The sequence below is a fragment of the Neodiprion lecontei genome, chromosome 1 (assembly GCF_021901455.1).
Source record: "Neodiprion lecontei isolate iyNeoLeco1 chromosome 1, iyNeoLeco1.1, whole genome shotgun sequence".
In the NCBI taxonomy this organism is placed as follows: domain Eukaryota; kingdom Metazoa; phylum Arthropoda; class Insecta; order Hymenoptera; family Diprionidae; genus Neodiprion; species Neodiprion lecontei.
In genome coordinates this window covers 28,173,926-28,190,088 of record NC_060260.1, presented here as the reverse complement: position 1 = coordinate 28,190,088, position 16,163 = coordinate 28,173,926, and the positions used below count along the sequence as shown (strand labels likewise).

At 47.6% G+C, this 16,163-nt stretch overlaps 1 protein-coding gene across 4 annotated transcripts in view; it reads right to left on the bottom strand.

Moving 5' to 3' along the window:
• Positions 1–475: 475 nt before the first annotated feature.
• The window catches only part of LOC107223441, a 52,397-nt gene continuing 36,709 nt past the window's right edge, over positions 476–16,163 (bottom strand). For all 4 annotated transcript variants that reach the window (XM_015663120.2, XM_046729745.1, XM_046729743.1 and 1 more), the window contains 2 exons: positions 11,283–11,409; positions 476–811 (listed from right to left, as the gene is read on the bottom strand). In XM_015663120.2, the coding sequence (XP_015518606.2) occupies positions 628–811; positions 11,283–11,409 (311 nt within the window). In that variant the 3' untranslated portion in view covers positions 476–627. The remainder of the gene's footprint in view (positions 812–11,282; positions 11,410–16,163) is intronic.

Genomic DNA, 16,163 nt, shown 5'->3' with positions numbered 1-16,163 from the left:
GAAAAATCGTAACCGGTCGGAATTGGCTCTTCCTGCAAAAATTTCAAACTCCAGGGCAGCCTGAAGGTGGCGGTTAGCTGCAGTAGAAGCAATTACGTCGAGCGAACGAGGTCGCAACGACAAAAAGAATATCCGAGCGATCGCGCGCCTATAGTTGCCGTCGCCGTCACCGCGGCGAGTCATGCTTTTAAGCAATAAATATAACTTCGACGACATCGGAACTCCTAACCCCGGACTCGATAGCCGTGAACTTTTATCGTTAACGCATTGTCTCAAAATAATTTTCCTTTTCTTTTTTTTTTTATCCTTCATACCGCTCGTTGACCACTGTAAACCGACTTCCTGTGCTCGGGTCAACCGGCAGGATGTCGCCACCCGAATGTTTCCCATTAATTCTACGATCGTTCGATCGCGGGTCACATGATCAGCTGCATTTGGGAGCTTGGACGGTTCTTCGGTTCAAATGACTAATTGGTTATTATAATATTGGTTATATAATAGTATAAATTATCCACAAACGAATATATTTTTTCACTAATTCAGCTACAACGTATATCTAAGAGACTTCTGATAAACGAATCCTCCGCTCTCGAAAGCTCCTTAATTCCATCCGTCGAGTAAAGTTCGTTAGTTTTCTTCCTGGCTACGGACTCCGGTGTTTCTCGTCTCTTTCGCCTTTCTCGACGCTTTATTAAAGCCGGTCGCTTTGCGCCACGCAGCGTTAACCCAGGACGTGACTGCCCGACACTTGGTCCGCTCGAAGGATCGTCTCTCCGTTTTATCTGCCCCTTGGTCCCGGTTTATCTCCACTCTGTAACAAAAGAGAATCGAAAAAAAATTAAAAAACTTTCACAATATAGACAGAAAAATTTTATCCATACAACTTGCAGTCAAGTTTCCCCCTCGGGCAATAAAGCTCGCCACGCTCCGAAACAGGATTCAACCGATCAGTACCACCAGCATTCGGAGGCTTGTAATTAGTACCAGGAGCTTCGATGGTTGAATTTCATGTTTTGTGCATTTCTGTGCATTTTTACGAATCCCGACATCTTGAATGTTGCACTCTTATTTGCGTTACAACACCTGATTTGCTAACTAGTGAGGTAAGTCTCATTCCTTTTACCGCCTTCACCAACGCGTAGGAAACACACTCTTATACGCACCTTCGGCTGCGAAACAATGCATTGCATCCTGTATTCAATATCGTGTAACAGCAGGAAAGAAAAGCGAGAATTGGAGTAAGGTGAAATACGCCTAGCCAGTACCCCAATTTCAGAGGGTTAAAATCAGAAGTTTAGTTCTCCGGTGTGATTACAATAAAATAAAGTGACCTCGTTAACGAAACAACTTTGGTAGGAACTGGCAGGAGGGGCGGTGTTATAAGGGCGGTTAAGCCGCGAGCAAGCAACCCTTTACAAAAGGCCGAGAACCCCCTGAATTCCTTTACTGTATAGCCAACTCCTTTATTTCTCGGGGATACGCCTTGTTAATTAATTAGTAACTGCGCGAGTGTGAATATCATAATTATTATCGCCCCTACAACCGAGGCCCCGGCGAGTTCTCTATCCTTCGAAGTATGCTCCCAGGGGAGATAATTTGAGGAATATAATTACCAACCGATATTCTCCAGCATGTCCTTACTTCGAACAATGCACAGTTAGTACAATAGACCTAATTCAGACCAACTGATAATTACGATCTGCAGTCGCAAATGTGCGAAGCACAATGTTAAAATAATTTGGCTGTACGTTGAATCTGTACTGTTGAAATATTTACATTGAGAAGAACACCGTATCAAAGAGCTTTGCAGGTGCCGCTTCAATTTGTTCGACTCACGCAAATTTCCACATAACTAAGTGACCATAAATTACATTTCCAGCGATTAAGATGTTCACAATGACTCCGAAATCTTCTCAGAAAACCTCTATGAACATTGAGACAATTCGGAGAATGCGTCACCATTGCCAATGAAGAAATTTGAACGGTATTAGGATTATGAGTGTTTTAATGGCTATCTTGCAAAATCGAAAATATGCCAAGATTATTGTACCTATTTCTTCAAACATAGCTGGTGCTCTTGGAAGAATCTTCGACACACTTTGGGAGTATCACGTATCAGCTTCTGTACGGGCATCGCGGTATGGGTGCAGGATATTATACCTATACTTTTTATTAGATTTATTAATCCCCGACTTGGAAGCGCACCTAGCCGTAGCGAGACTGGGAAGAACCGAAGGTGAAACGAAAGAAGGAAGTGTGTGGAAGAGAAGACGGGAGTATTGATCTTCCCTCCGAGCGGCAACCCCCGCTAGCCTAACCCCCGACCGAAACTCCACTCCTCCATTCACCCACCGAGCCACCCGCCGGTTGTTGTGTGCTGCATACCAATTTGCTTGATTTTTTCCCTCCTTTCCCGTCCGTCCGTCCGTTCGTCCGCCGCGCCGGCTTCGCTTCCTGCCTGTCCTTATACACGGCCTGCACGTCCTGTTTGCGCCTACCAGGCTAGACGCAGATACCGACGTTCCGACGTCGACGTCGTTGCTGCTCGAGGAAACCCGATATTCGGCTAGAAAGTGCTCGACGTTAGGTAACGAGCGTCCGTGTTGTCCGTTCTCGAGCCGTCAACGATTCCATTTTTACAACTACACGTCGGTGGATTTCGGAGCTGACAACGTGTCTTCAAATTAGATTTTCCAATCGCTTACATTCTTCCATATACCTATTTCCAAGTCAACAACTTTTTATCGAAGTTTCGTCGAGGCACAGCGAAGAACTCTTGCGTAAAGACAGAGGAGGAGAGAGAGATTTTTTTACAGTTGATTTCGCAGTACCTCTGACACATGACCGTTGAAATAATTTTATTATTATCAAGATCGAGAGTAGCGACGATTGAGGGATTAGTAACAGCTGCGGCGTGCACGTAGGTTACCGATTAAATTGCGATCGTTGAGATATAATTTGATTAAGAAATTGGCTATACCTACGGTATAAAGCGAAGAGGACGACGCATGAGAACGTACAGAAATGGAGGAAGGCGGGATGCATAGGAGTGCGAAAAGTTGTAAGCGGGGTAAAAAATTTGAACAAGATTCGAGGGTACGAGTAAACAAATCGTAGAGCGGGCGTCGCGGAGCGGCGACGCTATCTCGTTGACCAACTAACACGTTTTCTAATTAGCAATTAACAATTAGGCCGGAATCTCGTCCCGGTCGCGCAAAAACAGGGGACACTCGTCGCGTCGGTCTTTCCCCCCCTTTCGCCGTTCCTCCTTCGCGATAGTAATTAGCGTGTAGTTCGCCGTCCGCGAGAAGGAGCGAGGCCCTCTCATTGGTTCGGGGCAGGGAAATCGGGTCGGCGATTGGGCTGCAGGATGAGCGGAAAGCTCGCTTGTGCGAGACAAAAAGCGCCGATGTGTACACGCCGCGCGGGTACAAAAGCGGCCGGTGTGTCGAATACAGCCGGCGAGAGGATCTCGCAGTGCGCGGATAACCGTGTATATAAAGTAAAAAGTAAAAGGCCGAAGGGATAGCGAAACGCCGGAGGAGGGGCTCTACGATAACCCTGGAGGTCTCGTCTGGAATCTTCTATTAGCAATTACAGTTGTAATTGTTTCCTGCAATATGCATGGAAACAGTTGAATTATTTAAAAACCACCCCCGCGCAAGTATCGCCGACTCGAGCACCGCCGTATGGACGCAACTCACCGGTCGCGTCGCCACCCCCGTCTTATTTCTTGCTCGAAGGTTACTTCTTCGATTCGTTCGCCCGAAATCGGGGAACGGCCAGACCTTCAATCCCCAGACGCTTAATGGACTGGAAACAATTTCTTCGAGCTGAGCCCGGCATACCTATGCGATCAGCCGCTCACCGTCCCCTTGTCGCCACCTGAAAGACGGGGAGGAGGAGGATTTCACCCCCAAAATTGATACGTGCCTATCACACACGCGCAAACCTTTGCTCGTCGGCATTCATTTTTCTTCTTCATTTTTCACGATCGCCTCCTTATCAAAGAAACGCGTTCGCTCGCGATTAGGACGAAGCACTGCTGCACTGCACGTTACGAAACGTTTCCTTGTGCCGTTTCCTGCTTTTCTTTCTCTTTATTTCTCGTTATTACACCGTGCTCGAGAGTGTTTCTTCTTTTAAAATTCCTCCGTTACCCTTCCCGTATGGCGCGTTCCCGATTCGGACAGGCAATCGACCGGCGAGAGACGCCTGACGACCGCACGGAAGCCCGCGGTGATCGCACTCGGACTCACTTCTCTCTAACAATACGCAGGGCTCCTCCGGGGGAGAAAAGGGAGGAAAGGGTTGGGTGGGGGTGAGGAGCCCGCGTAGCGCAGTGGCCGCTGCATTATCATAACCGCATTCTCGCTGACCGCGGACCGCCGCACGGCGGCCCGTACAACCTCCGCGGCTTCTTCTCCGCCGAGTCCCCGTAGCTGTACGTGTACCGTGTACACATGCACATACGCATACGTATACATGTATACATTTTATGTCCCTCTCTATAACGTTCGCTCATTTCTCTTATTCGCCTTTGCGGCACAGGGTGTCCGGGAAGTCCAGCAGCGAAGCCCCCGTGGGTGAGATTAATTCCAAGCGCGGTTGTTTCGGGAATAATTATATCGCGCTGCGGCAGATTCGATTCGTCCCTTTCCTCGGTCTCGGCGCGATTACGACTGCGCAGTGAGGTGTGATCCAGGGTCTCGACGATGCGTGGAAGACTAGCGAATTCGGTGAAGGATTTAGCGCGCACCGTCTTTTTTACTTTTCTTTTTCTACAGATTTGCGAGTATTGAAGTTTGATAATTACAGCGGTGGGTGCCGTTCGAGATTTTTCAGTCACAGGGTATGTGCTCCTCCCGATCAGCAATACACAAAAGGATCTCGCTTATAATCGACCGGAGTTTGAAGAGAATACCGTTTATACTTCTGGGCCACAGGAGAGAATTCCCTGCTCGTGTCGATCGTCCGCAAAGAAGAGCGGTCAGATTCCGGTTTTGAGCGGTGAACGTGAAATTATTCATGTATGCAGAATTTCAGGAAGTGTTTCAATAATATATAATATGCAACCAATTGAATTGATACACGTATACGTATACACGAGTATTTAAACGTGCCCTCCGAATGCTGTCGGCGTCCGCTCTCTCTCCCTCTTTTTCTCCTACTCGCTCTCGTGGGTGGTTGAACGTCTCAGAAACGTTTTAGCCCGCGGTTACCTACCGCGATCGAACACGAATCGAACTGCCCCCGATCCGGCAAGCGATCACGGCGGAACCTGATGCCGTTTCGGAGACGATAAATTCTCCGATTCGAGAGTCGAGCCTCTCTTCTTGACAGTCGATCAAATGCCGGAACGTCGGAGCGATGCCAGAAGCAACGGGAAGCACAAGGCCCGAGGACAATCCGGCAATGAAGCTGCGACCGCATCCTGAGCACGGGACGACGATAATTATAGTACAGTTACGTGGCGCGTGTTACAGGTTCTGTCCTACAGCGGCGATGGCGAAACTTTTTGATGAAATGTGCCAGAAATTAATCTTCCCAGAACCTGCCTCTTCGTAGATACGTGAAGTCGAGGCAGGCAGTTGATTTTATCACTTGCCATATTTTACTGTCAATGCGCTATACCTACTTCCACGTACGACAATACAGAGGAGGACCACAGCCACGGAGTATTCAATGAAATTTTCGTAACTTGCTACACGATTGTGTCACTGTATTTCATAGGTTATATATCTTCGAGCAGATTCACTCGTTGGTTTTAATTTTTTCTCCATAGACGTGGCTTCTGGCGCCACTGGATCACGGCCTATCCGTATGTTATTCATTACCGTCGCAAGAGGCATGATTGCCCTCATCTCACTGCAGCTTTTCAATACTCGACACCAACGGATTGCGAAATTTTTATGCTTCGAGAGTTGACTTGTTTTCGTCGAAAGCAAATCTCGACGGATAAGTCATTTTCCAAACTTCCGCATACAAACGGTATCGACGTATAAACAGATTGAACTCGTCGTCTCGCAACGAAGAAACCATTCGCGGCTAAAGAACAAAGCGAACCGCTGCATCATCGGGTGAAATAATTGCAAATGTTTAACCTACAGGAACTCCGTCACCATTCCGCGAGTGAAATCGACGTTTTTCTAAGCAAAGAAACGGCGCTCGGGTGCCAGCGTCGCGTCATTTTTAGGTCACATCGTGACGCGAAAGCCGATCGGGCCTCGCGACTCACGATCAGGCCGGATCGACCGATCGGCTCGACGCGACGAATCGGATCAATTAAAAAACGAGCGACCCGCAGGTGAAGTCGAAGAGGCGCAGACGACGACTCTCGACTGCAAAATCTGATGATAATCGCTCGCTGTAAGAATGGATCCGTAATAATTCTGGATTCTCGTTACGCACATGCCGCGGCGCTCGGAGGTCCGGAGGAATTCGCTTACGGCACGCCGGTGTGGGTTGGTTGTATCGCAGCACCACCGGCTCACTCGCTTATATACGACCAATCGCTCTGTTACGTAACCAAAGTGACCAGGGCTGGATTTGCGTCCGAGGTAGCGACGGGCTGAAGTTCCTCGTGGATCCGTTCAAGTGGAAACGTCGTGAGCACGAGACACCGCGTTCCCGAATGATTTCGACCAGGAATCGAACCTTGCTCCGATAGTTCCGCGCATAGATACGTCAGAAGATCTGTGCTCGCGTCGTTTGATTTCTTTTTTAGTTTTGAGCACGCGTACGTTTCGTCTTTGGGCATTTTTGTTGGATCGTACGATTTGATCGATATTCGAGATCTACGGGGTGGAGGAGGGTTGCGATCGTACGGCCAGCTTCCAGACATCGCTGAATGTAACGAATACCGGTTCTCTAACGACATCAAACGACAATCACATCAATCAAGGGACATCGCGATAATTCCACTCGCTTCGTAGTGGGTTGTTCGTATCGGCTGCCGGAGATCGATAGATTAACCGAAAGGCATTTTATTATTGCGGACACACGCAGTGTGAGAAAAATCCTTTACAGCGGCGTATCGGCGAGTCTAAGCTTCAGCAAACCTGGCACAACCTCACCCGACAGCTAGCCTATATGCTTTAGCCAACTCGCGTTGGTTTCCAGTTTTCTTTGCAGACCGCAGACACTCGACGGCGAGCGGAAAATTCCCATGCGTCCTTCGTTAGCGCTGCGGTTTGAACCTTCGGCCGTTGGACATAAAAAATTCTGACGCAGGCACGTGACGAGAATTACGATTTAGCATCGCGCTAAACTGACTACAATACAAATCTGAGATATTGCTTCTCCGACCGTCTTATCCGAAAAATGAACAATTGAGTGATAAAATTTGGCTTAAAATCGATCCCATACTAATTCCACGAAAGGTGAATTGTTTATTCAACATTCCATTCACGTGTGCGAAATCATGTTTCTATCAAAACAGGAGCGAGTTCAACGCTTCTACACACCAACCGATATGCGTTGGTAAGTCCGGGAAACTCCCGCCCCATAACTTTGCGAACAAACAGAAGCCGCGCATCGCTGCTCGACGCTGCGAAGCGGCGGTGAGGGTGTAACGGGTGCGGATTCGGATGAAAAATAAAGTAAAATAATAAAATCCAGACGCGACGGAGCGGAGAAGAAGAACTGGAAGACGAATGAGGACAAAAATGAAAATGAAAGTAGGAAAAACAAGCAGAAGCAGAGCTAAGTAAGTAAAAGGCGGAAAATAAGGGAAGAGAGAATGGCGGAAGAGAAGGAGAGAGGTGGAACCGCGTGACGAGCCATCATAAACTCCCATTCTTGTCGATAAAAACAAACGAATCCGGAACGTACAGTTGGAAGACGTGGTCTGTAACTGATCATTCCGAGGGTTCTATTCTCCACTAAATTCTCGATACGAGCACTGTAAAGCAAAAGGAAACCAATGCCGAAGGTATACGATTCTCGTTTGAACCCTGGGAACCCCTGGAACGGGGCTAAAAGAAAACGGTCAGTCGTTTCACATGTCTTATACGACGACTGCGCGACGCCCTCGCAACGCCCCGGGCTTTCAGCCAGCGTGGAAAGAAAAAAAATATAGTTTTTCAATAGAGAGGCGAGTCGGTATTCAATCCCGTTCTCAAAGCGTCAATCAACGGGTCAAGCAATAATTGAGTAATCTCTGTTTCCTCGGATTTTTAACAAACTCAAGCTCTCTAAGGTACCGTTTGTAAGTAGCCCAAACTTTTTTGTCTCTCGTTACATTTTGATATTGTTATTTTTAGATTTTGATTTTTTTCTCGCCAACTCGATTCCAAGCCTCGGCGCAAATCGGTCCGCAAAATGGTAAAATCGAAGGCCTGTGATCCTTGGCGTGCGTGACGTTGGTATTGTAAACGCGGCTCTCCTTACAAGGGAAACAAAACCGGGACGCGGGAATCGAAGTCGGACCGCGTGCGGCCGCTGCATCCGCGTGTGTGTTTGTGAGTGCATGCGTGCAGCGGTTGCGGCAGGCGAGGGTGTAACGCAAGCTCGTGCACGGACACGGACACGATTCGAGGCCCGAGCTCGGGATAGTCGGGGGATAGGGTACGTCGAGAAAATGCTATTGTGCCAGTTAAAAGCCAGTTTTATGCTCAGCATCCCCGCTCTCACCAACCCCAGTTGACAAGCGACAAGTTTTCACGACCGCGTGCGGCTAGCCAGACTGCGCCGAGACTTTATTTATACTTCCCTCGATCCTCGCTCGCTATACAATATACAAGACCGTCCGACATGCGCTTGGCTCATTGGGAAATACGTCTCTCCCCCGAGGGATGATGTCTCGCGCCCCGCGTAAAAACCAAACAACCAATAGATCGAACATCGTGGCCGAGAGAGGGTCTCTTCGACCGTCGGTAAACCTCGCCTAGAACTTAGAGTTACGGAAGTAAAAAGTTACGATCAAGAGTCGTTCCTGTGGACAAGCTAGTCTTTGCCGAAATAATGAATCAGCGAGTAATCACTATGTGTCACCGGTAAGCGATTCCATATTCGCTTTACCAACGCTTCGATGAATCAACTTTTCAGCAATGATTGATGGAACGATCTCGCGGTCTACCAAGACAATAATTAAGACATCGAGTTTTCAGTCTACGGCAATAATCGCAGTATATGATTAACTGCGGTGGTTCGAACGGGTTACGAGTTTCCCGTGTACCGCAGAATGAATTACACCCCGATGATCTACCCGCGTTGAAGAGGATTACGACCTCGCTGGGTCGACGACTGGAAGCAGACAGTCGCGTTACCCCGAATGTTGCACGCGGCTGATTGACAAAACACGAGACCGGCAACTCGGAGTCGGTCCGCAAAATCTCAAGAGTTCGGTCCGGGTGGCAGGTGGAACTTGTTAAGGCGCCTACGCCTTACACGAGACTTCGATCGTACGTGTGTCCGGCTGTGTCAGCCCGAGGCGTCAGGGTACGTATAGTCCTGCAATGGCGAGCCACTCACAGTCGCAGGTATACGACTACACCTCCAGGTATAACGCTGCACGTAGAGTGGTAAACCGTAAGGTTGTATATTATTCCGCATTATACACCTTTCGCTTGTCAGGTTGTCCCGATCTCCTTCGGGCGACACAAAGGCACAAGTATAGGTGTGTGGATGGTTATAGCCTGCACCTTTCGTCGCGTGTGTGGATCCAAGCAGCTGTGGATGTGGATACACCGTCTTTTCAGCCTCCTCCGCGTCTCGGTATATCCGGATATTTATGGGTCGTCGGGGAAACCGGAAACACTTCACTTATTCGGTAAGAGACCTGATCGTCGCCCGATTTTTTCCCCAACTAACGTCGAACGCTCCTCTCGTATAGGCAATTCTTCCATACCTCACGACGCGACGGTGCGGTAAAGATTTGGCCAAGTCAAGTCTCATCGTCGTTTTTCAACCCCTGCACGATCAGCCTCGACAATGGAAGGTTCGACTCACCAAGAATGAAGTGAGTTTGCACTTCGCTCGGAGTAATTGTAGAATCTGGGAAAAGATCCAGCAACTTGTCGGTGTCGTGACGGCCGTCGGGACTCGCGGATAGATGTCCGATCTGTTCGCGGTACGGCCTGCATCTTTGAATCCGGCTCACGGTGGCTAGGCGGCGCGGTTTCTGTGTGTGAAACGGATGCAGCCGCCGGTTTCGGCGGCCTCCGACGGGACGAACACCCCCGTTGCATTCGTGTGCATGCGGACGTCAACCGACGCGAGAGGACAATGCCAGATGCAAGATAGCCGGCCGCGGGAGCTCGAAGAGACGACGCCGATATCGCGGTCCCGGGGTCCGCGTCCTGGTGACTCGGTTAGCTCCTCTTTTACCCAGTCTGCATCCTCGGAGAGACCGGGTCGCCCGGCTATCGGCGATCGAGCAGCTACCGCATTCGTGCATCGAACCTTTTCAAAACGAGGCCCATCATCGTCTGTGTAGGAGGGAAAACTTTGGGCATTTTGCGTATTGCGCGTGACACAAATGTACGACGCGGTCTTTTTCACCGTAGAGGACAAATCGAAGGTTAAACGTATCGGCGACACACCGATTTTATTCTTCAATCTCATTAATCGTTTTTCTCACGCTATCGTATACAGGGAAGAAAAAATTGTCCCCTCGTGGTCGGGAGCGATCGTTATTACATACATTCTCGAGCTTAAGTGTACACGCACACGTCGTACAAGTGTAACAAGATTCCTTGCAAAAAAAATATCGTAAAGTTGATACGAGTTATATTCACATTCAGTAATTAGTTACTCTAGAACACGTTGGTTTCTTTGATTATGCAAATGATGATAAATTAATCAGCCTACAGGAATCGCTGAGCGAAACGAAAAAAGGAAAAAGTATATAACGCAATAAAAATATCCAACGGGGAATTGCAGGTGTGTGCAGGTTGAGCTGGTAGTAGTCGCGCATGATATGATACAAGGAATCGGTTTCATCGCAACATGTTATGCTTTTTTTTTCTCCTCTCACCACAAGACCCATCATCGAGTACGGACCTGTTAAAAAATTCTGTCTGCTTAAAGGTTAGATCAGGCGAGTGATTGATATAAAGTTAATAACGTTTACTGGCTATCGCTGCATCGTTGGATCGTGAGTTATTTGGAGATCGTGTCCGGAGTGACGCGTGAGAAGAAAAAAACAAAAAACCTGCAAAATCGTAAAATATACGAAGGATATTATGCAGTGCGCGACAAGGCCAAGCTAGTCGACGCCTCATATTGGTTAGACGATACGGTGGTTAAATGGGTGAGCTGCTAGTCCACTCTCCACGTACTTTCTACAAAGACTCGAACAGCGGCGGCCGATCCGACCAAAGTTAAAAAGGTTGCGAGGCCCGAAGGCCCAACGTGTCACCAAACGTGTTCCAAGGCCCCCATGGACACGAAAGAGGGTCGGTCCACCTGTGGATGAAATTAACTCTACGTTACTCAAACCGATATTACAAATCCTAAGCAAGGAGGAGAAAAAAAGATTGAATAAATTAAAAAAACGAAATAAAGATGCGTATCGATGTCAAACCTGACTGGGTAACGCGCATTACATGCGCATCTGGTGTCGAGGAGTCGTGTGACTCATGAGCAATTTTGATTATGCATGACTAGAATAAATTGTGCTTTAATTAGATGTAATATACATATATACATACATAGAGATTTGACGATTTCTCGTTTCGGTCGCGTGCCAGACCGTAGCTCGGTTGCAGATTTTGCGAATATTTCACGAATTACTAGAATGCCGAGCTCACGCGACGGGCGTCTAGCTAAAGCGGGATTGTAACGTGTCACGATACAGTTCCGCGTAGGTGATTAAGACCAGCAGGCATTGTTAACCGTGACTTTAATCTGCAGCGGATTTTATTTACCCCTCAGCCGGCAAACACGCCTGCCGTAGTCTCGTCTCGTGTACCGCAGGAGTCCTTTTTCTACGACATTCCACTTAATTTTTAATCGCCGCTCGCGAGCTTTATACACCTTTGGTAAATCGTCGTTTCACGAGTACGGCACGTCACGTAATTCACGGAGCGATTAGCAGGTGGTCCGATCTACCTCGAGTGAAACCTCGACGAAGGTTGAAAAAATTCAAGCTGAGCAAACGCTGTGAACCTGATCAAATCGGGCCCCCATTGAAGGTAAAAGATTTCACGAAGATACACGCGATTATGGGCTCGATGGTTATCGGATGGAAAACTTGACTGATTGTAAGTGGTCAATATTTAACGAATCGAGATGCTGCGAGAGTACTAATAAGAAATGAGTGAGCGGAGAGACGCCGGAGGGTATTTATCGTCAATCAGAGATCCGTACCTGTTGTCTGAGCGTTGATAATTCACTATCAAGGTTTCTTCGCGCGTACCGATCGCAAATGATTTTTGTGTTATTCACTTTGACGCATGAATCGCGTCGTCTAATGCACCGGCCGAATTATAGCCAAAGACTTGTATTAATCGTTTGTCCACTAAATCTGCGTCATTACAACGCACCGTTCAAGTGACATAAATATATGCATCAGTTTTATAGGCTCGGACGGCTGGACTAGGCAGCTCGGACGAGTCGTCCGCATAATTATTTATTCACGCATACATAATTAACAAACCTCAAATGAACCGACGTGCAGCACCTCCGCATGAGAGGATACATTACTATTTGCATTTTCTGACCTGGGTCAATGGTCACCGATCGCATATATACATATTCAAATTTACTTCACCGAATAATTTCGGATCACACGTACTTACACGATCGCGTAATAATACGCGGCAGCTCGTAGCGTTTGGTTTTACAATATTATCGTTCGACGATATAATTGAGTATAATATGTGTGCTCAAGCTGCGGGGCTAGGCTTTTTTCGATTCTCTTTACCCCGACAATAGCCAACATATTTGAAAGATCCTTTCCCCTGACAAAACTTGTTCTTAACGATTTTGTCGTATGCCTGAATATTCAAAATATCCAGCATAAAACCAACTGCCGTACATTTCAATCAGCGCTGATTTAATGTATTGATGTACAATATTGGCGTTATTATATTCCAATAGTTGTTATATTCCGCGACAAGTTTCATGCTTCGTATAATCAAGGAGAAATGAGTATTATTTTTACAGGCCTTGATTTAGCAGCTTGACGGATCAAGTACATTCCGAGCACCTACAATCTGCGAAATCTATGGATCCTCTTCGTCACAGCGGGAAACAATATCACGTCGAGTTTCTAACATTCGCCAAGGCGCGACTCCCTTCTTCGCGTTGATCGTCCAGCTTGACGGCAGATTGGGTCGATGAGGTTTTAACGTCCCTTTTACGACCCTTTAAAATACCGTCATCGGAGCCGCGGGGAAGCCTCTTAATTATTTTACGAGAAATCCTACGACAATACTCGGGAGCGAAAACATAGGGAAACAGCTTGTCTTTCGAGTGGTTTTTGGCCTCGCGATTTGTAGTTACAAGAAACAATTTATGAGCAATCGTCGGAGAATCGTGTAATTATCCTAACCGTGGATATAACGTTGTATTATAAAGGTGGAGGTTAGATCCAGCGGCCGGCATTCGTATTCTTCTTTTTCCAACCTGCATCGGCAGCTTTAAAGTAAGTTGGTTAAAAGCAAACCATCTTTTTCTTCCCGATAAAATTTTAATTTACACCTTTCACTGCGCTTCATTTCATGGCAATTATCATTCAAACGTGCGGGTCATGATCATCGATGAATTATAACCCGTTTAGTACCTCGGGAGATGTGTTTGAGTTTGAAAAATCATTAACAACAGGACCGTTCATCGCAGTGCGAGCCTCAAACTCGTTTGTGGAAATCCAATCGTTTCAATCTATTAACGCGTTACGATACCTCGCGTTTTTGTACCGCGAACTAACGGACGAGTCCAAACTTGACGCGCGTAAGCCAACGAGGCATACATTCTCACAGGAAACATAAATTTTCCCTAAATACGTTGAAACCGGCATGGATGATCGGCGGGTATCACTAAAAATTAATGTTAAAACTTTTGACAGATTCTCAAAAATTCCATATTCATGAAAGTACGGGTGAAGGAATTAAAAATAGTTATACATCAATCACGGGACTAAGTAAGTGATTGCACTGACGATAAACCGACAAGGCTACTGCCCATAAAAAATTACCTCCTACCAGCAACAGCGATGGTGTATAAGGTTTAAATGTGTCAGCTGCGACAGTCGGTGGCTACATAGATTTTATTCACGGAATAAGCGATTTCAAGACAGTTTCGCCTCGTTCGACCTCGAAGAATTTCCAAATCACCTGCAGAGCGGCATAAAACGAGCGTGCAGGTGTGCGAGATCAGCGCCGAAGAGGCTTGATCAAATTTAAGACGGCGATTATACGAACGGCGTATAAATTCATTTAAAAGTTTTCACCTTATCAGGGGAACGAATTAACGCTCGTGGAAAATTTTCGTGTAAAATGTCCGTTCGCGCGACTCAGAGACGGCGGACACCTCCAGGCATTTTACCCAATGGTCGGCCGAGCATTGCCCAACTGGTAGGTATCTGGCTTATAATCAGAAATCAGGAACATTCACATGGTTGTAACCGAAACCAGAAACGCGGGAGAGACACCGTCAGTTGCGTAAGATTACCGCGTTCCTGCTCACACGCGTAGACGCGTAGGTATACCTCTATATCTACCTGTACATGTTCTCTCTCTCCTCCATACACACGGTACGCACGTGCAGTCCAAGTATACGAAGCCCCGAAGATCTCTCTCTTCCTCTCCACCTCTCTCCATCGAGGGGAATAGAGAGAGGGAGAACTAGTTTTATCAGTCGAAAAATACGCCCAGCCCAATTAAGGATTTATTTATGTGTCAGCCGGCGTATTAAACAAACTGAAATACGTACGAAAATAAGGCTGCGCTATCCCTAACTCTTGATTCAATGTTATACTCTGTGTATATTGATCGTTGACTCTATATTTACGAACCCATAGATTTTCTAGCCACGTATGTACCGATCCCTGTGTCTCGTATACCCTACAAATGAATAAATTAGGCTTTCTAGCTGAAACCGGGCCACCGTACTCCTGCACCCATTGCCTGATAGCCTTCGACTTTGATTGGACTCGATAATCCCGTCAAACTTGCCGATTTTTAAAAAAAACCATCATTTCACAATAATAATCGGATCACCGCGATGCTAGAACCGTGTATGATTTTCGTAATACTTTCCACCTGATTTTCGGGAAATTTAATTTTCTTAATCGTGCCGCGAGTTCGGCGTCGGCGCGAAGTCCTCGATGCCAAATATGTGTAATTGACAAGGTAAAAACAGAGGGAGAGAGAGAGGGGGGGAATCTAGCCTGTCAACGAACGGTTAACAATCGACAATATTTTTTAGCTTCACAGTGTCGTCGTGGTCGTCGAGAGGGGCAGAAGCCTGGCGCGGATGTCAGTCAGTCTTTACCCATGAGACACGAGGACCGCCTTTACCAGGCGGGTGGCGGCGGCGGCGGCGGCAGAAGAAGAGCGAGCCCGTGAAGAGAGCGGCGCGGCGGGCGCATCAGGAGCTCGAGAGCCGGAGGATCAGAAGCAGAAGCGGCAGACAATCTCGCCTCGTTTATCAGGGTAGCATTGTAGGAGAATCGGGAGTGGGGTGTGGGGTGTGGAGGGGGCTTCGGGGCGACGGGGACGACACCCTCTTTGTTGGCTACATCCAGATTCAGAACCCGACTGCTCAATCCTTTCCTTTCATTCGCTCGACTCTCTTTTCATTTTTCTTCTCTCCGCATACAGCGCCGCGAGCTCACAAACACGCGTCACAGAGGGCCCGTGTCCTCCTTTGCCCTCGGACCCGCCCCTCCTCGCTATCTTTTAAAAAGCAATTGTAGTAGAAAAAAATGGTCCTCGCTATCTGGGAAACGGATCGAGTGGCTGCGTGCAAGCGAACGAGAAAGAGTTTGTGCATCGTGTGACCTCTCTCTCTCTCTTTCTCACTCAGCTTCTTCTTTTTCTCTCTGCTCTCCCCATATAGGTGCGGAGAGTAAGGTGAACCCTGGCTGCCGGGACCGGAAGTCGTCGTAGTCGCAGTCGTCGCGACTGGGAGGGGCGCCCAAGAGAACGACACAGTTTCGCTCCGTTTCAATTCCTCTTGCAGTTTCATTTGTTACGCGTCTATCTTCCGGAAGCTGA